The sequence below is a fragment of the Lagenorhynchus albirostris genome, chromosome 2 (genome assembly GCF_949774975.1).
Source record: "Lagenorhynchus albirostris chromosome 2, mLagAlb1.1, whole genome shotgun sequence".
In the NCBI taxonomy this organism is placed as follows: domain Eukaryota; kingdom Metazoa; phylum Chordata; class Mammalia; order Artiodactyla; family Delphinidae; genus Lagenorhynchus; species Lagenorhynchus albirostris.
Window position 1 is genome coordinate 140,898,650 of NC_083096.1, and position 22,139 is coordinate 140,920,788.

General features: G+C 55.0%; 1 protein-coding gene across 12 annotated transcripts in view; it reads left to right on the forward strand.

Moving 5' to 3' along the window:
- SSBP3 (single stranded DNA binding protein 3) overlaps positions 1–22,139 on the forward strand; it is a 163,490-nt gene that overhangs the window by 117,379 nt on the left and 23,972 nt on the right. For 5 of the 12 annotated variants that reach the window (XM_060139966.1, XM_060139967.1, XM_060139970.1 and 2 more), the window contains 2 exons: positions 19,124–19,204; positions 20,100–20,159. The exons of 3 other annotated variants lie outside the window; for them this stretch is intronic. In XM_060139966.1, coding sequence (XP_059995949.1) covers positions 19,124–19,204; positions 20,100–20,159 — 141 coding nt within the window. The remainder of the gene's footprint in view (positions 1–19,123; positions 19,205–20,099; positions 20,160–22,139) is intronic. 4 more of the 12 variants (XM_060139968.1, XM_060139973.1, XM_060139974.1 and 1 more) reach the window with 1 other exon arrangement.

The following is a 22,139-nucleotide window of genomic DNA, read 5'->3' on the forward strand; positions in this document are numbered from 1 at the left end:
TCCCAGCCTCTCTGCTTCCTGGGTGACTTTGGCTAGACCCCTACCCCTACTCCCACCCCAAGGGGCATCATTTCTCCATCAGTCAGATGAAGGTGGACGAGGTCCTTCCCTAGTCAGGGTGCTGAACTGCTCAGGCTGGGTCACTGTTGCGGGGAAAGGATATCTCTCTGGAAGGAGGTAGTGGCTGCCCATTTCCGGAGCAGGCCGTCTCCCAGCAGGAGTATTAGCTATTGATTGCCGGCCCTGACCCTCGCGCACCTTGCAGGCAGCCACTCTGATATTAGGAGGGAAGTAGAGATGGTATCGAGGGTTTTATCTCCTGCCAACAATTGCACTTCTTCCCCTGCTTGGTCACGGCCTGGCAGGCAGCTCTGCTGCAGGAGGGGCTTTGCACCAAGGAGCCAGCCTGGCTTGGCTGATCCAGCTTTGGCCAAACCCTGTCCCAAGGTGGCCAGCCCGGTTTTCTGGTCAGGATTCCAACCCTAGTTGGTGCTAAATTTAGTTGAGGACTCCAAGGTGGGTGTGAGGGACCAGCTTTTCACCCCCACTCCTGGCCCCTTAGAAAGCAGCACAGAGGACTTACTGCCTCAGGCCTCTGACTGCCAGGCTGCAAGGCTCCACTTGGGGTCAGAAGGTTTGGCCATCTTCACATTAGGTCCCATCTGTTTGCTCTTCCTTATTCGGTGTTGGGGTTTCCGAGGCGGACAGTGCCTGTGGTCCTGTGGCATGAGATGTGTTTGGTAGCAAGCTGAGGGCCGACGGGGAGATGTTTTGGGACCTGACCTGGCCACACCTCACTATTGGGGAATATTGTGGGGTTCTACGGGTCATGGGAGACCGTAGCAAGGACATTCTAATTCTTTGTGTTCCTTACAAAAAGACCGCCTCAATCTTGGCATCCCAGCACCTGGTGTGCACTGGGGACCCAGGAAATGTTTGAACTGAGTTTGTGTTCCTCGTGTTACTAGGAGTGGAGCCCAACCGGCCCCCAAGCTCTAGGTCCAGCATTCTGACCAGGCTAGGCGGGTCCAGGGGTGGTGGTGTGGAGAGTGGGGAAGGACTTGGAGTTCTGGAGCCCGAGGACACATGTTGTAGCCCCCTGCTTGTCCATGTGCTTGCTGAGTGACTTTGGGCAAGTTGCTCCCCATCTCTGGGCCCCAGTTTCTTCAGCAGTAGACAAAGCAGGGTGGACCAGATGGTCTCTGAGGGCCCTTCCCACTTGGATTTTCTGCTTTGGATCCAGATGGATTTTACATAATCAAGCAGTGGCATTTTTTTTTCACGCAGCTGAAGTCAGTTGGGCTGCACATCTGGCAAACTCAGCTTGGCTTTGGCCAGGCCTGCTGGTCTGGGTGGGTCCCCAGCTCCTTGGCCCTAAGGTGGTTTGAAGGGAGGCACCATCCAATGAGGATTTGTAGGTCCAGAGCTGGAGAACTGCAGGAGGGCAGGGGGTCACGGAGAAGGGAGCATTGGGTACAGGCTGTTTTTGTTCTTGTTTTGTTTTAAATTCCAATAATTGTTTTCAGTTATGAAGTGTTTTTGGACATGCAGCCTGCTTTCATTCTGATCACAGCGTTTCTGCAGAGGAGGCATGGCTGATTGGGAAAGTGAGACTCAGAAAGGTGAATGACCTGCCCAAAGTTATCAACCGAGGGCTGGAATCAGAGCCTAAACCCAGGTTCCTGGTTCCTGATTCTCGTGTTCTTCCACAGCAGTCAGGGTCCTAATGTAGGTACATGTCTGATTGTCTAAGAGACGAAGAGAGAATAGAGCACAAGAGAAAAGGGGGGAAAAATAATGGAAGGAGAAGGAGAAACTCTAGCCATCTTCTCTCAAAAGGAGCCAATGTTTCCATTCAAATGCCAGCAGAAGTCATAGGTCTACAGACTGTGCCTTCTCTGGAAAAGACAGCCCTGGGGGACCCAGCTCCCTTTGCCAAGCCCAGCCCCTCCTGCTCTGAACATGCCTAGAGACTTTCCGCCACGGTGGGGGACATGTAGGGCTTGACATGTCCCCTGTTCCAGTGAGTCCTCGTCTCTGCTGGGCCAGCCCACCCACCGTTGAAGGAGGTTGAGGTCTGTCCCAGAGAACCCCTCCCCGTCACTTACAGGGGGAGAGAGGAGAAGAAACAAATGATGTGTATAGCCCAGGAAGCAGAGAAATGATCCAGAAATAAGAGGGAGGGAGGTACACATGACCTTGGTCCTTTGCTGTTGAGGTTATAGGATACACTTCTCTGCTTATCTCGCACTGGAGTAGCTGGGGTTTCTCTGGGAGAGAAGCAGCCTCAGGAGGGCTCTGATGACTGACTTGAAGTATCTGAAGTTCTGCCATGTAGAAGATATTCAGCCCTGCCTCTGTGAGGTCAGCCCCGTAGATCGCAGATCCTTCTGAGAAAAGGAGAGGGAGACCACTTGAAGTCTTTGTAGGGAAGACATTTCTACCACCTGCTCATTTAATGATGAAGTAGTGAGCTCCTTGACACTGGTGGTAACCAAGCAGAGACTAGATGCCCAGCAGAGATCCTTGAGGACTGTGAGCCTTGGGGTGGGGTGATGTGTTTCCAGGGAAGATCAAAGCCCAGCAGATGAGAACATGCCGGCAGCAGCAGCTCGGGCAGTTCGCAAGAGCTGGGCCGTTTCCTGCCTTCCTGTCCAGCGGGAAGCAGGCAGCAGCAGAGTGAGCTGACATTCTTCCTGCCAGAAAGCTGCTGCAACAGGAAGGACTACTCTGTGCTGATGAGGGCAAGTCTGGGACTAGGGGAGACTTGGGAAGAATTAAACCACCTTGTTTTTGTGGCTTTGAAACCCTGCTACTAGGGAGGACTTGATGGGTGAGGGCCCAGATCCCCACTGGACAGCTGGTGAATCTGAGGCTAGAACCATGTGAGGCCTGGCCCCAGCTTGTTGTTAGCTCATCGGCCAGACATGGTCTCTTAAGGGCTCAGCGACCTACCAGCCTCCCAGCCACCCAGCCGTGCTGAGCACTGCAGACTAAGGAGGCAGCCAGGGAACCTGCCCTCAGTGGCTCACACAGACTGTCTGGTGAAGGAGGCAGGGGTGATTACACAGAGGAGCCAGTGTGCCTGGGCGTGGATGTGAAGGGGTAAGTTTGGGATGGCAGGAGGTCCAGACAGACACACGAAGGACTTGAACTTAAAGACAGAGGGGCGCCGTGGAAGGTCCCTAAGAAGGGGAGTGACATGGTCCCAGGAAGAGCACCAGTGGCCTAGAGGGGCTGGGCTCATGGCAGGATGGCCAGCATGGAGGTGTGAAGCCCAGGCTGTGGTCCCCATGGGAGGTGGCCAGGCCTGAGCTGGAGTGGTGACTGAGTGCGGTGGCTGGTGCCCCCTGCCCTCGACGGGTGACCCCTCGCTGGATGTTTTAGCTGGGGCGGGGGGCGCGGGGAGCAGGGCCAGGAGGAGGCCTGCTTTGGACTGAGGTGCGGGGTAGGGCAGAGCAGGAGGCAGGTGTGGGGCTGAGAGTCAGCCTCTTGCCGAGTGTCTGGTACCTCCTACCCTGTTGGAGCCTTCCCTCTGCAGGGGACGAGACCCCGTATGTGGTCCCGTGGCTGCCCAGGCCAGCCCTTCCTGGCCTCCCCAGCCGTGCTCGCAGGTCCTAAAGTGGAACTGGCCGAAGCCCTCTCATAGTTGCTGGTGGAGCACCCTCCAGGTCAGCGAAGGCGCCCCGTCTGTGATCTCATTTGCCTGTCAGGTAGGCCTGAGAGCTGCTAGCATTCCCACTGTCTGGGTGAGGAACGCGAGGCTCAGCTTGGCCAGAGTGCTGCTCAGGGAAGAGAGGCCTGGGCGGGGTGGTGGGGTTCGGAGCTTCTTGAGGAACTCCCTGTCTGCTGGGGAGCAGATTCCTCCCCTTTCTGGGCCGGCTCTCTGACCCCAGCCCCTTGCCCTGTCTGCTTCCCTGTGGGCGGAGGGGATCTGATAGGTGCACCGGTCCATGGGAGCGGACAGAGGAGCTGTGTCCCGGGTGAGCAGGCGGGGTCCTCCGGGGGACAGAAGCACCCCCTCGTCCCCGCCCCTCACCCTGCTGTCTGCCTCCGGACTGACAGAAGGCAGGGTCACCCCCGCTGAGAAGGATTAGAGCAGAGGCGGGGCGCCGCAAACGCTGGGCCCTGGGCCAGGGCTGGAGGTGGGAGCGCTTGTTGTTCCCACCCCGAGCCCCCGCCACTTCCAAACTGACTTGCTGCCTGCAACAGCGGAACACCCCCCCCCCGCCCCTCCCGTTACTGAGATGAAGCCAGGGGCAGCCTTTAAGCCTGAAGACCCCTACCCTGGGAGGTGGACGCCTGCTTTGAGTCCAGCCCCGCTGTTGCCAAACTGCTCCTTGGGGGGCCACCCTCCCCTGTCTGGACCTTAGTTTGCTCATCACTCTAGCGAGGGGTGCCCAAGAGGCCTTTATGAACCCCTGCCACTCTGAAGCGTTGTGCACCGGGCTGTTCCTCCCTTCCCTGCTGTGGACCCACTCGCAGACGTTGCCCCACGTTCACCCGGCCTGTGCGGAAAGGCCAGGGCAGGAGAGAGGGGGAAAAAAGACTTTCTTTCTTGCCAACACTACCTCCACAAAGGTCAGTCTGTGCTCCCGCCCCGCCCGGCAACCAGCCTGGTGCCTAACGTCTGCCCAGCGGCAGATGACCGGCCGGGGCTCCTAGCAACCGTGGACAAAAGGTTACTCCTGACGTGCCAGGCTGCCTCGCCCCCTCGCCCTTCCTCCTAAAAAGGGGGAAAAAAGTTGCCGCCGTGACCGATGCTTGTGCCTGAGTGCACGCGTGGGCATGTTTGCGTCTGCACACGCAGGCTGCCTCCCCCTCCCCAAAATGTGAACTCCACTCTCGCTGATGAAATGGAAAGTTGAACATAAATCAGTGTCTGCCACCCTGTTAGCTATGCATCAGCAGTCAGTGCCTGGGAGGTTTGCTCAGTAACAAAGCACCCGGCGGCTCCTCAGGCCTCGACCGCCCCCTGTCGTGGAGCCAGCCCCACACCCGGGATCGCGTGGGCTGCAGCCAGCCCTGCCGCCTGCCCCTGCTGCCCCAGACCCGTCCTGGCTCCAATCCCTCTCCAGGGAGAGGCAGGGGAGAGGCTCCGGAGGGACCCTCAGACGTGGGAGGCCCGGGGGCTGTGCTCAGCTGCTGCTTCTCCCGCCCCGGGAGAGCCCCGGGGCCACGACCCCCCCCCCCCCCAGCTCTGGGCCTCTTCTCTTGAGCTCTAAACCGACGCCCGAGTCTCTGACTTTTATGGATCTGATGCCCGAGGATTGGTGTCAGCAGCACCTTCACCTCTGGTTTGTTAAGAGCTTGGGCTGGTTTATCCTTCTCCCCTTTGGACCTGGGTTTCTCTTAGAATTGCATTTCTCCCCCCGTGCTGGAGAGCTGCTCTGCCATGGGTGCCTCTGTTCCCCCAGAACATTTCCCCACCTCTCATGGGTGGGGGGCAGGGGGTGGGGTAGACCTTCCTCAGCTCTTGCTTCCTTCTCCACAAATCATGCTGAAGGTATTTTTCCTTAAAAAAAAAAAAAATCAAATTTCTCAGCCCTGTAGCAGAAGAGGTTTGAGGAAGGGAATTCCAGCGGAATCCTGAAATTAACACACCTTGGCATTACGTGGATTGAGATAGACCCCCTGAATAAGATCGTGCTGCCCTGAAAGGAAAGTGCCCTTTGAGGAGTCTGGGCTGGGCTCGGGGCCTTGGGCCCAGACCGGGTGGTCAGAGGGCTTCCTCTCATCTTGCAGAGGTGCTCTTCTAAGAGCTGGGGACATAGCAGGAGACCCATAGTGTGGATTTGGGGTTCATGTCCTGTTTCTGCCTAGATTAACTCCCCAGCTGACCTTTCCCTGACAAGCTCCTTCCCTTAAACGAAGGCCTTGGAATCAGTGACGCCCCTGGCCTAGGTCCACCCCTGGGTTCCAGGAAGCCCCATCTCTTGCTAAGACCAAAAGGGGTGGGATTAGACTTTTTAAGAGCACGGGTGGGGCCATGGCTTTCATGAAGTGTCTGTTCCGTGCTGGGCTCTCTAAGGGGCTCCCTGACCCTGGGGACACCACTTCAGCTGTGTCTGCAGTGGAGGGGAGCAGAGGGCACCCAGCTGCAGGAGAGGCCTGGCCAAAGAGGGTTGTCAATGCTCAGTGGTTGTGAGCAGGGGCTTTGGAGCAAGACAGCCCACTGCCACTCCTGGTGACGTGTTCTGGGCGGGTTATCCGAGCTCTCTAGGCACTGCTCTCCTCGGCTGTGCTGGGAAGCAGTTGTTTGGCACATTGCAGTGCTTCCTTTCCAGAACACTGGTGAGGATTGACTATACACTCATGTTCAGTGATGGTTTATTACTGCCGTGGAAACGTGACCCAGTGTTGACCAATGGTCAGAAGCCCAGCGGCTGGGCCCCTGGAGCTTCCACGTGCCTGTTAGTTCCTCTGCCCCCTGTGTGTCCCATCCCTCCCTCACCCTCTCTAAACGTGCTTCCTGACAGCCCTGGGGTCATGCAGCCTGGGTTGGCATGTTGGTTGCCTTGGGAAAGTCCATTAAACTCTGTGAACCTCAGCTGCTTCACCTGACAGGTTGGGGTGAAGATATACCCACTACCTCTTGGGGCGGATATGAGGACACCACGAGATGATGGCTGGGAAGCCCTGCCTGGCGCGGGTAAACACTCTGGCTCTCCTGTGTTGTGGATACAGGCAGGGGTGTCCTGGGCTGTTCTTTTCTGCGAGCTAGAGGCCAGGATGGAGGTAGGTCTTCAGCTCAACCAGGAGCAAGGGTCGCCGTGAGTTTTCTTCTTTTTCCATAAGGAATCTCAGGCTCAGTACAGCCTTGGTGGCAGTGAAGTGTGGGAGAGGTTCGGGGTATTCTCGAGATTGATTGGCTTTTTAGTGCTGAATCCTTCGGTTAGACTGACGTTTCTGGCACCTGCTAAGCACTGGGTCTTATTTGGTCCCCTAACGTGTCACCTTCCTTAACCCTGCCCACGTGGCGGTCCCCTTGGGCCCTGCCACCTTGACTCCTTGTCCCTGGTCCACCGACAGGAGCTGACAGGGGAGGTGGAAGCAGGAAAGCAGGTTGTATGTCCAAAAGCCTCTGGCCCTGTTCCTGCCAAGCTCATCAGGGTGAGCTTGCTACTGTGAGTTACTGTCAGCTCTTCCCCCAGGGGGCTGGGTCTTTGCTTCTGCCGTTGTCCCTCGGTACCCACGGGGAGATTGGTTCCAGTACCCCTCACCGACACCAAAGTCTGTGGATGCTCAAGTCCCTTATATCAAATGGCCAAGTGCAGTCTGTCTCCCTGTCGTCGGGTTCTGCCTCCGTGGATGTGGAGGGCTGACTACTCCTGAGTTCTGTCACTAGTGACTCACCTGGGTATCACTGGAGTTTCAGTTTCCTCACCTGTGAAACAGGAACAGCTCTACCTGCTTCACCAGCTCTGAGTTTGGGAATGTGTCAGAATGAAAGGCAGATCAGGTGTCTTCACAAGGGCTCCTTCCCAGGGGCTGGTTTCTGGGCATCCGTTCCACATACATCCAGGAGGGACAGCTCTCCGCCTGGCCCTGCTCGGCTCCCAGGGCTGGGAGGCAAGGCAGTCCCTGGCGCCAGGTGTTCCTGGTCTGCGTGGCAGACTCCAGCCTGGGCTCTCTGCAGGTCAGTGGAGTGGCTCATCCCCTCCGTCAAGTGGTCTTCTTCTTGTCAGTGGTATCCCTTCGTTAAAAGAATAAAGTCCAGGCTCTTTTTTACGACATCCAGACCTCTTTGTGATCTAGCCCCTGCTACCCTCACCCTGTTGTTGAACCAGCTCTTGGTTCCTGGGACAAGGGCCAGAGCTTTTGCTCTCAGACCCAGCCCTGCCCCGCCCAGCACGTCTGCAGGGCCTCTTCTGCAGATTGCAGAATTCTCCCCTCCCCTCCTTGAAGCCTCTTCAATCTCGAGTCATTTTTATTCAAGAAGACTTTGACAAAGTCTTGTCCCATCCATGCCTCAAGGTAAAAAAATGTACACCCAAAATGTGAATCTGATTAAGTGCCCCTTCGTCAGATCAATTATAATATCTAACTCCAAGAGACTTATTCTGGAGTTATGGAAAGGGTCTAAGAGTTTGGAGACTTGCAGTCTGTTCTGGGGCGGTGCCTTTATCTTTCTGGGCCTCAGTCTGCCCATCAGAAAAATGTAACGTTAGAAGGAGTAGACATGGGAGGTGCAGTGGTAAACAGAAGAAGCCCAGGCCCTGTCCTCTGGGGGCATCAAGGGCTTTGGGGGGCACTTCAGGGGCCAGATGGCTTTTGTGGAGTTGGCTGAAGAGCACCCCACATCAGGTGGGGTTGGTGAGGGCCGTGCGTCCAGCCTGAGACTAGCTCAGATTCGGACAGGCTACATGTTAGTGGGCAAGGGGGCAGCTCCCTGGGAGTGGGGTAATAGGAAGGTCTAGTCGGGGAAAGAGGGGCTTCCTGAAGGATTCTTTGGGGCGGAGAGGATCTGAGCACAGCTCTGTGTATCGGCAGCTGCCCTGTGGTGAGGGCTGGTCCCCAGCACTGGACGAAGTACTGGACGCTCGGTATCTGTGGCTCTCTGTGGAGAGGTGGGGTGGCCTGTTTTACGGGCGAGGTTGGGGAGTTTGGGAGGGGACTGCAGACATGCCCCTGGCCCATGAATCCAGAGCTCTTCCACATGGCTGCCCCTCGTGTTGCCACTGAGGTGCTCCAGGTTTCAAAGCCCACTGCCTGGGTGACAGTGGGCGGGCTTCCTCAGCCCGTCTCTCCCCAGTGTCCTGGTTCTTTCCCTCACCCCATCCTGTTGCTTCTCCTTAGCCAAGGAAGGAAGACAAGACCTTGGGCCATTCCCCAAGCTTGTCAGGGGAGAAGAGGCACGAGAAACCACCCAGTCATCCTGGAAGCCACAAAACTAAAGGGGAAACCTTGGCCAACTTTCCTGTTTTCCTTCTCAGCCCTCTTCTGCCCAGTGGACAGTTGGGGTTGAATTCTAGCATCTGGATTTATAGCTTCCACAGCCTTGGTCTCCCTGTCCTAGTTGGTAGGACGAATCTGTACTTTTTGGATCGTCTGTCTGGGCATAAGGGGGTAGGGCAGGAAGGCTGTGTGCACGCATGTGCCCGGAGAGCTTAAAGTCGAGCAGGAATTATCTGGGTGGACGAGGCAGTGCCTTTTTAGCATGCACCTCGCCTTCACTGCGCTGCCGTGATGAACAGTGGAGCCTTAGTGTTGGCAAGAGGTGGCGTGGAGGCTGGCGGGCAGGAGTGGGATGCGTCTTTGCAGCCCTGTCCACTTTCAGAGCAAAAGGCAGTCTTTTGTTGGGGGCTGGGGGGGAGATTTGGTTCTCTTGGCAAGGTAGGCGTGTCCTCCCTGTGTTCTGCGGGATTGGCATGGCTCTGGATCCTGGGTGTGTCTCTGCCTCTCCCACTTACCCACAGAGCAGATCTCTACTGCAACCAGTAGACGTCTGGGAGGAGAGAGTGTGCTATCTGGATGTCGGCCAGAAACCCACATGGCTGGGACTGGGTCTCGGAAACCCTCGCCAACATTAAAGAGGGCTGGCTGTTCAGGGCTGTAGTGTGGCTTAGTGGCGGAGCAGGTACACACTCCATGTGTAGTTAGCAAGAGATGGGAATTAGCACTCCAGTTGTGAACTCACTGTTTTCCAGTGGCCACAGGTCTTTATTTCTAACTCGAGGAAGGGCACAGAAACATCTTTGGAAAGGAGTGGGATGGATGTGTGCTTCCCAAGACATAGGTCTGATCACCACTCCCTTGCACGAGCTCCCAAAGGTGAATGACCCCACTCCTCAGCCTGAAGGTCCCAGCCCCAGGGTCACCATCTTGTGCATGAGGCCCCCCCCAGCACCACGCCCACTCTTGCCTCTGCCACACAGATGCCAGTCTCAGCCCAGAAGCCCCTTTCATTTCTGCTCTGCCAGAGGACGCCTGTTCATCCTTCCATGCCCTGCCTACGCAATGTGATGGTTCTGTAATCGCACACCTGGTACCCGCCTCTGTTGGAATGCTGCTGCGGTGACAGTTGCACCTTGCTCTCTCCACACTGCCTGGGACTCTCTTGGAAGGCCAGGGTACTGCTTATTTTTGTGTCTCCAGCGCGTAGCGCACACTCAGCCCAGGGTGCTGGGACCCAGTGGCTGGGTGCACTGCCAGGTGGACGTGGGTTCTGCTCATAAGTTCTGCGTATTAATGCTTTTTCCTGTGTCCCTGGAAAGAGTGCTGAGTTCTGTGGACACAGGTACATACAAAGAATCTTCAGCAGGGAGGCCTCAAGGGTTTAGCAGCAGCAGCTGGAAGCAGAGTCGCCTCTCCTTGCCCCTCCCCCACCCCAAGCACAGCCTTTCAAGGTAGATAGAACCCTTTCCTGAGGTAACCCTAGAGAATTCTTCTGAATTCATTGCATAGGCGAGGGTCAAACAGCACGAACCTGCTGAAAGAATTCAGGGTTGGAATCAAGTCCCCAGAATGTTTCGTGCTGGCGAGCGAGGGAAGAGTGTGTTCCCCAGCATTGTGGCCAGAATGAACGCGGGGAAGATGGTTAGCAAGGAGATGCTCTGGGACCAAACAACTGGTCATGAATGCTGGTTATTGTGTTATAGTAGTGAAAGATCATCTTGTTTAAGACCAATGGCCCAGAAAACCAGGGCTCAGAGATTGGTCACATGGCATGTTGGTGGGGGAACCAGAACTCAGGTTTGTTGACCCCGGATCCGGGCACTCATTCTCTTGTCGTCAGTGGGATAGATCCTGGCTCTGGTAAATAATGCTGTGTCGCTGGACTTCAGTGTTCTCCTTTGTAAAATGGGGTTAATTTTTGCTTCATTTATCTTATTAAAGAGATGTGAGGTTAAAATCAGAAAGTAAATCTAGCACTGTTTTGCTTTTCCTTGAGAATTTAAAAAGACTCCAGTTTTTTCCCTTTTCAGTCTTGAAAACCATTACTAAGCTCAAGGGTCAGCAAACTTTTTCTGTGAAGGGCTGGATAGTAAATATTTCAGGCTTTGTGGGCCATCTGATCTCTGTCACAACTGCTCAACTGTACTGATACAGCGTGAAAGCAGTCTCAGACGGTACACAAATGAGCGTAGCTGTGTTCCAATAAAACTTTATTTACAAAAGCAGGTGACAGGCCAGATTTGGCCCTGAGCCATAGGTTGCCGATTTTTCCTGTAGCTCAGCCACAGTGGTGGCCGTGCTCTTGGGATCCTCGTGCGGCTGCTGGCCCCAGCCTCCACTCTGGGTGTGGTGCAGGGCGCCAAGCCAGGACTTGGGACCAGTGAGCCCACGTCCCTGGGGCTTGGCTTTCCCGTCTGTGCGCAGGGCTGGGGCAGACTCAGGGAGCAGCATTGGGGGGGACTGTGGTTGGGTCTTGGACGCCGCCTGTACTTTCATTTGCCATGTTTCCTCCCTTTGTTTTGAAAACCGTCGCCTGCTGATTCTGCGTCTCTGTCTCCATGGGACCTCTTGAGTAAAACATGATCTGAGTGCCTCCTGCGGTGTGTCCTGGCGGCCCGTCCCGGGAAGCCAGATTCACAAGCGCACAGACCTCTTGCCCTCGCCACCTGCCCAGCACTGTCCTGGCTCCTCGGAGAGGCACGGGGAGGAGGAGAGGTCAGCTGGGGCCTTTGCTCAGCCGGAAATCAATGAGTCTTTTGCTGATCCTTGCACATAGTGGACCCCAGTGGCTTTGAGGATTCCTGAGGTTATGCCGAGGTGACTCCAAGGGAGACACGTCATATACTGTTGCTCCTCTCACTGACAACTTCCCCACCATCCCAGGAAGATGGGCCACCACCACTTGTCAGACCTACCTTACCTGGTGCCCACGGAGAGCCGTGATTGCTGTGGGCTCATCTCCCGGAGGCCGGCAGCCCCCTGACTGTGAGCTCTCAGGGCTGTGCTGCAGCCTGGCCATAGCTCCACGGTTGGGTGTGGCCCAGCTCAGCCCCCTGTAGCCTTGAGTTGGTAACTTTAGCTCTGTCTCCAGCCTCTACTGCCCACGTACACACGTAAAGATGCCTCTTCCCCAGAGGGGACAGATAGAAGCAGGATAGGAAGGCAACTGTCCGAGCCCCTGACAAGTTCGTTCCCATGGATCGAAATGGAGAAATAACTTTTTCTGAGATGAGCTGCATGTCAGCAGCTCCTTGACCCCACCAGGTGGTCAGCCTCCTGCCACAGGGAGGCTGTGGGTGGAGGCACATCGTGCTGACAGATTTGGGATGTCAGTGGCACACGGGCACACCTTGGCCCTCTCCCCAGAATGGGCTTATGGCATTTCCTGTCAGCATTCGTGTCCAAGGAGCAAATTGGATTGTCTGTTGCATGCCTGTTGCCATGTGTATAATTAATGTAATTTTATATTCACTCAGTTACAGTAACACGCCCAATGGGCGTATTGCACAGGTCACCAGTAATGCGGGTCATCCGTTTCCTGCTGCCAGTTGATGAAACCCACCCCTGCATTCTTGCCAGACCACTGGCCAGTATCCCCAGGAGTCGGGGGCTGGGGGGAACAGGGATGTGTGGAGCGCTTTGTTTCTTAGCAACCTAAAACTTCAAGTCCCCTTTCCCCAAAGGCCTTCTGACTAAAGGCAGATTTGGCCTTGATGGTAATGACGGGGTGTTCAGCTGTTCCCAGAGCACTCTCACAGCTTTTCTTCAAGGAGAGTGTCACCTGGATTCTTCGCTCCTTACAGAGGAGCAGCCCCATGCCCGGGGCTGTCAGGCAGGACTCCAGCCCCAGTGCCATGGGCTCTAACAGCCAAGTTCTCCCCACTGGCCCACCTCTGCACCCAGAAAACCAGGGACTCAGTCTCATCTCTGTTTCTCTTGAGAGTCCATGATGTCCAGGCAGGTTGAAGGCAGCTTTGGGGAGTATGGGATGGCATTTGGCGAAGGAGCCGTGAGTTTTGGAAATACTAAACTTAGCGTATAGCTTTTATTACCTTTCTCCTTAAAAAAAAAAAAAAATTAATACAGATTTTCTTTTTTATTTGGTTTTTAATTTTATGGCACTGTCCTTCCTCACTCCCAAGAGTCTTTAGCTCAGAGGACCAGCGTGGTCCTTCCTGTTGTTACTAACGTTTCCTCCTGGTTCCTTGAACCCAAAAGTGTTAGATGTGCCCACCCAGGGGCTGGCTGACTGTGGCTGAGGGGTCCGCCTGCTGGCCACGCCTCACTGCTCTGCTCAGGCCCTGCCCTGGACATCCACGTGGGGACTGTGTCACTGCCCTGGAGGAGCCCACGTGGCATCCACAAATAAGGCAGGATGTCCAAAGAGGATGCACCACGTTTGGAGTGCACCTGGCTGGGTGGAATAGGCCAGGCTTCGCAAAGGAAGATGTGTGGGCTTTCAACAGGCTGAGGAGGGCGATCCCACAGAGTAAGTCTAGCTCTCGCTTGCCCTGTAAATGGGCTGTGAGTGGCTCTGGAGCAGCAGGCGTGGGGACTGTGGAAGCTTGGGGACCTGTGCCTAGCACCGTCAGCTGTACCACCTCCCTGCAATACCTGTAGAATATCCCATTTTCCTTATGAGGAAACCGTACTCACATGTCCTGGAGGAGCTGGGATGGATGCCAGGAAGCTTTCCCCATTGTGCACAAGCATGTCTCTCAAGGATAGCTTCGGAGGGGGGAGTGCATAGGTGGGTCCTGCAGACGGTTCTGAGGTGCTTTTCTGCAGAGACCTTGGATCTGTTGTACTCTGCTCCCCACCACGTCGATGATGGCAAAGGCACTTTCACTCAACTGTCAGCATCTAGGGTTTTAGTGGAATGGTCCGTAGCAGAGCCTCCCCGGGCCCTGCCTAAGTGGCTCTCGGAGGCTGCCACCCAGTGCCGAAGTGACAGGAAAAAGAATAAGGAAGTGCGGGAGTTAACGTATTTCCGTAACGTCTGAGGGGAATGGCAAGTCCATTAACAGGTTCTGGGGCAGAGCGAGGCCCAGACAGGAAGTGGGCAAGTCACCTTCCTTTTCCCAGATTCAGTGGCAGGGATTTCCCGAGTTGGGGTGTCCCCTCGGCACAGGTCTCCTTGCCGTCACCCCATGGAGGCAGGACTGTACGATGGAAAGAGTTCTGACCCGCCAGGGGCCCCCAGTTCTCATCCCAGCTCCCTGTTGGCCTCCGTTTTGTGGCCTCCCTGAGCTTTGGTTTACCTGTCACCTTCTCTTGGAACCCATGGCAGTTTAAACCAACACTCCAGCCTGTTTGTCACTGTGTCCTCATCCTTCTCCCCAGCTAGCCTGGGAGCTTTCAGGGCCAAGACGAGTCCACTGCACTTATGTGACCCTCCCTCACCCTAGCATGGGCTGGCCAGACACATGGAAGGTCAGCACCCAGGATATGTATGTGGGTGAGTGGCTGGGTGCACCCACAAGTCCTTCAGCCTCTAGGAGCACTGCTCACGGGCTTGGAGAATGGTGGACCAGCTAGGCGGCCCAGGACTCTAGAATCAGCCTGGACCCACCACTTCATAGCTTTGTCATCCAAGTCAAGTGGCTTCGCCTTGCTGAGCCTCAGTTCTGTGGCTATATAAAGTGGAGCAATTAAGAGCCCTTCCAGTGAGGAGTTGAGATGACATGAGCTGATGCAAGTGAAGGCCATCTGTACCACGTGGCAGGTGTGGCTTCGTTATTATCACTGTAATCGTTCCCATTTCACTGATGAGAGAAGCGCAGTCAGTGGCAGAGTCAGGATTTGAACCCAGTTCTTTCCAAACCCTGTTTCTTTGTCTGCATGGATGGGGACGTGATACCATGAAGAGAGCGAGCCCTGGGCTGGAGTTAGGTGATGTGGCTCAGCTGCCAGCTTCATCTGTGTGGCCTTGGACAAATCACACCCCTGTCCTGCACCTCTCTTCTTCCCCATGAACGAGCATTGGAAGCAGTGATGATCTTTCAGGGCTGCCAACAAACAGGTGACTGCTGGGCAGGTATGGTTCTCCCCAAGCTTCTGGTGGGACCCCCAGCCTGGTCCAGCCCTATATTCTGCTCACCTCAGATGTCTGCCCGTATCCATCTCTCTGGCATGTCAGGAGGGTTGATTGGGCAGCACCTAGGATGAAAAGCCTCCAAGGTCTGTGAGGGAGATGGTCTAAATGGAGCTGGATGCAGAGGGTCATCCTGGCCAAGCAGGCTTCCAGATGCACCTATTTTGGGTTCTTCTAAAGCTTTCAGCAAGTAGAAGCCAGGGAAGGCCCCACTGGCAGCGTGAGGGCGGGTGGGAGGGGGGAGAGTTGTCCTGTGTGAGAACACTCGGTATTACCAGCTTTAAGACTCCCGCCCTCTCTCACCTTCCACCTCCGTCCTCTCCACCTGCCTGCCAGATCTGTGCAGCATCTGGGGAAGAGAAAAGCCAACATCCCAACAAAGGTCAGAATCTTAAAACAAGTTCTTTTTTTTTTTTTTTGTCTGCCTCCTACATAGCCTTTTGCTCGAGTGGGTAACAAGTTGAAAAGACTAAAGGTCTGTTTTCTCTAAACCTGCCTGTCAGTCTCTTGTTGAGAATGCAGACTGGAAAGAGAAGAACACGTTTTTGTGGTTTAATAAAGCACAGGGCAGCAGATGCCATACCTCCTCGTGGAGGTGGGCAACACGTCTGTCATCATCTTTACACGAGCGAACATTTTCCCACTGTGGAGCCCCATTCTCAGCTCCTGAGAACAAGCGAGGTGTGCGGGGCCCTCCCTGCGCTGTTGCATCCAGTCTCAGGGACAGAACCCGGATGCAGATATAGTGACGGAGAGCTGTCAGGCTGAGTGGAGGCAGCAGAGGTACAGAGGATGGAGATTTGGGAGGATGTGGGTGCCCCCTTGGCAAAGGTGGGCTTCTGGCTCCACGGAATAAAAGCTTTCTGGCTGTGATGTTCCCAGTAGTGCTGGGGGCCGTGCTGGGAGGTACATAAGCAGAGCCTGGGCACCCTGACTGGGCCTGGGAGAGGAGCTTCATGCCCCGGGAAGGTGAACGCTGAGCTGTATCTTTGCCTGTGTCCAGACTGTGGTGGGCTTTTCTCTCTGGGTGACCGGCTGGCCTGGGCTAGGGTTCCCGTGTCCTCGGCACTCCAAACCCCAGCTCCAAGTCAGAGGAGAGACTTCAGAACCACTGCCCCCTCTCAGGGCTTACCAGCCTGCTCCCCACAGCTCCCCCCAGGACAGAGAAGTTGCTGGGCTAGGGCCTCTAGCCCTAGCTAGAGGAGTAGCAGTAAGGGACCAGCCACACTCCCTTACTGCTACTCCTTGTCGTTTGTCTTGAAGCAGCGGCAGGGAGGCCAAGTTGTTCCCTGTCCACTCATTAGGGCCCAGGCAGCAGGGTCCTGCAGAGAGCTTCTGGGGGAGGTGCAGAGGTGAAGCACACACGCCAGCCCTGCCCCCTGGACCTCCGGGGGCCCAGGCAGCCGGAACGCAGGGCCAAGGGGCAGCTTGGAACGACAAGACCCGGGTTTGAGTGCTGGCCCTTAGCAAGGACTGCTTTGACCGAGGGCCCTGTCTGTGGCTGTCTGAGGGGCTTTACTTACTTTTTCTCTGGCCACTCAGCGAGTCAGCTGCTCCTGATCTCCCCTGGCTGCCGGGGTGCACAGGTGTGAGGGACCTGCCCGAGCCACACCGCTGGCCCTGAGGATCACGATGTTACCAGGGAGGGCGGCGAAGGACTGGGAGGGAGGAGGCACTCCTTCCTGCCAAGAACTGAGGACCCGACAGAAGGCCTTTGCCCCCTCTTGGAGACTGGACCTCACCCTTGAACCCTCCTCCTCCGTTCTTTTCATTTTCCTTTTTTTGGGGGTTGGCTTCAAATTATCTTATTTTGTTTACATTGCACCCAAGTTTCACGGTACAAAAGACTTGCAGGTGCAAATATGTCCCGCCTTCATTAACTTCCCCTCCCTTTTTAATTTATGTGATTTCAATTTTCCTTCCCTGTACTGTTAATTAGGGGACCCTCTAATCAGTGCCATTATCACAGTGGTATTCATGTTTAGGAAAGCCGCTAAACAAATGCTTGCAAAATTGCTAAATGGCTAATTAATGTCTGTTAATTAAGAAAATTGCTCATGGTAACAAACCATGCCGTTGCTGGCAGCCGCTAGAAAGACACACACTTGTTGAAATTAGTAGCGTGGCAGGTAGGGGAACATCTGCTCCGCGGAGCTTTTGGGAAGTGAGCAGCCCCTCTCTTGGCCGAGAAGCTCCAGGCCTGTCCTGGGCATGGCCCCCTCGCCTCTCTCTGCACACCTCTTTCTGTCTCCATGCCCGTCGGCCCGAGCCCACCCCTCCGCCCTCTCCCAGCTCTGGGCTTTGCTTCCTGAGCCAGCAGCAGGCTGCGCAGCCTGGCTTCGAGGGAGGAGGCTGAGGAAGAAAACCCTGCCTGGGTCTCTCAAAGAGCCCTTCTCCCTCTCTTTCTTAATGAAACCATGCTCATCCCCCACGCGTGTTTTGAATTTTTCTCAATTTCCAAGGGTAGCAGCACAGCCCCCAGTGCAAAGAGTGAATTAGGGTGTGCCCTCATCAGCGGGACCGGCCCCCCACTCCCAACGTCCTGAGTGGGCAGCAGGGCACTTCCCTGACTGGATTTTCATGCTTTTTGACTGTGACCCGCAGTAGAAAATACATTTGACACAGTGACCCAGTACACACACACACACACACACACGTATATTTATAAACAGAGATTAATGAAAAGTATCTGCCTTAAAACACACAAGGCTGTCCAATATTTTCTATTCTTTTTTTAAAATTTATTTATTTATTTATTTTTGGCTGTGTTGGGTCTTCGTTGCTGCACACGGGCTTTGTCTAGTTGCGGCGAGCGGGGGCTACTCTGTTGCGGTGCACGGGGTGCTTCTCGTTGCGGTGGCTTCTCTTGCGGAGCACGGGCTCTAGGTGCGCGGGCTTCAGTAGTTGTGGCCCGCGGGCTCAGTAGTTGTGGCTCGCGGGCTCTAGAGTGCAGGCTCAGTAGTTGCAGCACACAGGCTTAGCTGCTCCGCGGCATGTGGGATCTTTGCGGATCAGGGCTCGAACCTGTGTCCCCTGCATCGGCAGGCGGATTCTTAACCACTGCGCCACCGGGGAAGCCCTCTATTCTGCTTTTTATCGTGTTCTGTGTTTTTAAAAACAATGACTACAACCCACTGAATTGATTTCACCATCCACTAATGAGCTGCAGCCCACGGTTTGACCAACTCCGTGGTTTAAGGGAATTCATCTGCTCATCTCTTCTGTGGGGAGTCGAGGCCAGCATAGCCCAGGGCTTCAGGGGTCAGCTTGGGATGGGGGTGGCTGGAATGGAGAGCCCCGTCCCACTGCTCCTGCACACACCCGCTCAGGTCTGGCTGCAGGGGTCAGGGTCAGCCTTGGACCCACTGGGCTTCTCCTCCTCTCTCCACCATCTACCGGTTATGTGGCCATGGCCAAATCTCCTCATCCCTTGAGACTCAGTTTCGTCATTGGTGGAAATAGGAATGCGAAACCCATGTCACGGGACCAGTTGCAAGTGAAGGCGTGTTAATGAGTGCGCTGAGTGGGCGCCCGGTGACCGTCTCCTCCTCTTGTCCCCCATGTGTTCAGTCTCTGGCACCACCTCGCTCCTCCTGTCTGTTCCCATTCATCCATCAGGGCCCCTCCCCTCGGTAGACTGGTCACCCGGTCCTGGCCCACGACCCAGGACCCGTCTCCATCTACCCAGCCCGGGAGCTCCCAGAGGGCAGGGCCTCCCGGTCCTTCCGCAGCCGCAGCCCCCCTCCCCGGGGGCGGCTCGTGGGTGCCCTGCAGGGTGGGTCAGTTTCTGTGCGTCCCTGCACTCCGCCCCCATCTCAATCAACGTATTTAACATGGCAAACTCCGCTGCAACGGCCCGCCCCCGTGTGCTTCCACAAAGGAGCTTGATTTTATTTGTCGTGCCTGTAAGTCCCCCGTGAATGTGTTTATCAGCTTCTCTCCCTCCTGCCCGCCGTTCACACCGTTGAGCCGGCGACCCAAGCAGCAGCTTGCACCTCCCCGCCAACCAGAGCCCTCCGCCTGCACGCCCGCCCGCCCTTCGTTTTGGTTTAATTTTTGTTCTTTTAAGCTTCTCCTGCGCTTCTCCATGTGCTGTGATCTATAACCTGCCTCTACTGTCTGGCCTCACAGGGTCCTCCGGGGTCACAGCCCTCGCCGCACGCACAGCCTCCACCTCACAATCCCAGCAGCATGATGGGACCCCACAGTCAGGTAAACGCACTGTGGCTCGCCCGCCCGCCGGGGGGCGCGGGGCACCAGGAGGACAGAGCCAGCAGAGGAAAAACAAAAATCAAAATGTGCTCTAGCCATTGCCTTTGAGGAGATTTGACCAAGGAGATTATTTTTTCCCCCCCAAAATATACCTTTTTTTCCTAAAGATAGTCTTCATTCCTTGGACATCACATCCCGCTTGGATATGAAACCAAAAGAAAAGGAAAACTATTTCTGTGACCTTGTCAGCGGCCTTTGCGTTTTTGTCTTTTCCTCTCACTTTTGGTTTGGTTTTTGAGTTTGGTTAACCATTGTTTGTAACCAAAGCTGCATCCCTGGCCTTTTCTTTGTGCACTCTCGCTGCTGAGAAAGCTTTCTTGCCCATTCCCCTGCGCCCCACCCCCACCCCCCGCATTGAGTTAGGGCGCCCGCTGTACCCTCACTGTTTTCATTGTGTACCTCCTCCCCCGCGCTCCCCTTCCCCACCCCCATTGTCAGTGTTGTGAGTGCGTGTGAGCGCGCGTCCAGCTTTGTCTGCACGCTTGAAAATTTTCTGTACAAGTCCCTTTCCGATTCTTTCACTTGCCCTTACCAAGAGCAGAGGTCTCCTCCTTTGCCCTGCATTGCTGTAACCGTTCCTCCGCGTCCTGTGCCGGGTCCCAGTTGCTGCCCCGGCAGGCATCCAGAGTAGATCTCCGCCAACAGGTGCAGGGTATATGCACCTATCACTCCCTCCACCCAAAGGAAGTTTTGCCCGGAGGGAAGAGGCCACCGAGAGGAAGAGAGTTTAAAAGATGACTAGTTGTAACAAAACTGGACTTTGTGGAGAGGAGCACATTTCTGTCTGTCACCGCTGAGTGCAGGCTGTCATTGAACTAATGCCCTGTAATTGCAGCCTTTTATGTCACCGCGATACGCAGGCGGCCCCCGGCCTCCGATCAGAATGGGAAACCAGGTACTGTACCTTTTCATGTTCTCTCCCCTCACTCGGCCACCCGTGAACCCGGCTGGACTCGGACTCAGATCACAATCTGAGAGAAGGGCTGGGAGGTGGAGGGACAGTTGTAATGTGGGAGGCTTATAAGCAGGTCCCCATGCAGCCCCTCTCAACATTTCACCTGCCTCTACCGGTGGGCTCTGGGCAGCCAGTTCTGGAGCAGCAGGCGGGGAACGCAGGGTTTCCACTATTCTAGAGAAGGTGGTAACGCCCCAGCCCCTCCCTTCCAGCCCCTTCTTGGAAAAGGGTCTTCCTTCTTAATGAAGTTAATTGACAACGTGCATTTTTTCCTGGAAGCTTTTGAGAATTGCCAAGGCTGGTAAATACAATCCTGCTATTAAGGGGAGAAATGGCCAGTAGGAACGCTTAGATCAGGAGCCTGGATGCAGCGAGGAGGACATTTGTAAGTTTTTAAGCAACGTCTGCCTGCTTCCCAGACCCAACTCAGAATAAGAAAGGATTTGTTCATGTAATTAGAAAAGTGGTCTGCTTACGGGGAGGGGTTTTCAGCCTGGGGTTGTGGGCCTTATCCTGGCCCATTAGGGTTGGCAATTCGAGGTGGTCTGGAGAAATCGGTCCCCAGCTGCCCTACCTGATTCAGCCCATCCAGGGGTGGGAAGAGAGCTGCAGAGGTAAAGATGAATTATCTTCTTTTTAGGGTAGACAGACTTAAAAGAAACTTTAAATAAAAAATCAGGGAAATTTATTTCCATGCCCATACATCTTTGTATACATAATTCTTAGAGTGACCTTGCAGAAACCCTTCAGAAAGTCTGACCAGCAGTGCCAGTACATCCAGCCCTTGTTGCCTTTGGAGCTGGGAGTTAGGTCACCAGCTAGATTGGCATTACCTGAATGTGATCCCTTTCATTCTCAAGGCTCTGCAAGAAAACTCCTGAGTGAGACAATACAGGGACTATGGAGAGATGCTCATAACCAGGGGACTCCAATTTTAAAGTTAAATAGCCTACCAGTTTCCACTATTTTTTTTTCTCCAAAAATCTTTTCTTTCCTGTTTTCTCTGACATAAAGGGGAAAAATTCGGACAATAATTAAGAGACCCAGCTTTTTGAGCAAAGAGGGACCCTAGGATATATCATAGATGAGGAAACAGAGGGTCAGGGTGGAGCAGGGACTTCCTTAAGCGTCTCAGTGAGCTGGGCTCATGTCAGTCTGCAGCTCCCGGCCCAGTGCTGTTTCCTCTCCACCTCGCCAGGTTCAGTTAGCTTTCATAGGTGTAAAAGTGCTGCCCCTTGCCTTTGATTTTAACAGGCCATCAAGTGGGCCTTCTCCGCCATCACATGCACGGACCCCAGCAGCAACTTTCCCTCCTGCCCACCCAGGGCTCTCCTTAGCCCAGACTGGCCTCTGCCCCAGGGACGGAACAGATGCTTCCTTATCATAATTGTGGCCCTTCCTCCAGCAATTAAGGGACACGAGAGGAGACGTTTGTTTCTATTTATCAATTAAGCATGAGCAAGTGCCCAAGAGGGCACATGGAGAATAAATCCATCATCTGTACCTCGCATTACAAATCAGTCGGGCCAGCCTCCCCACCACTCCCCCATTGGAAATCTATACCGATTTCCAGCTTCCTGTGGACTCAAGACATTTCTTTCCTCCAAGTGGGGATGTGTCCCTGTCCCAGGAACTGCCCCTGGGCATCTCTTGGAGAGTGCCTCAGTTGGGGCTGCTGGTTCCACAGAAGCCTCTATGCCACCCATTAGCTCAGCCTTCCCCAGGGCAGGAGGAGGAAGCAGAAACAGCTCAGGCCCACGTGACCTCCTGGGTTAGGGCAATGAGAAGGGCACTTAGGGAGACCGGGAGCTCAGGGTCGTTCACCTGGCCCTAAAGCCTTGCAAGGCCGTCCTCCATCTGCCTCCCTGGCTAGGGGTTTGGAGCCTTGTACAGAGAGCATTGTGGTGTTTCAACCCAGGG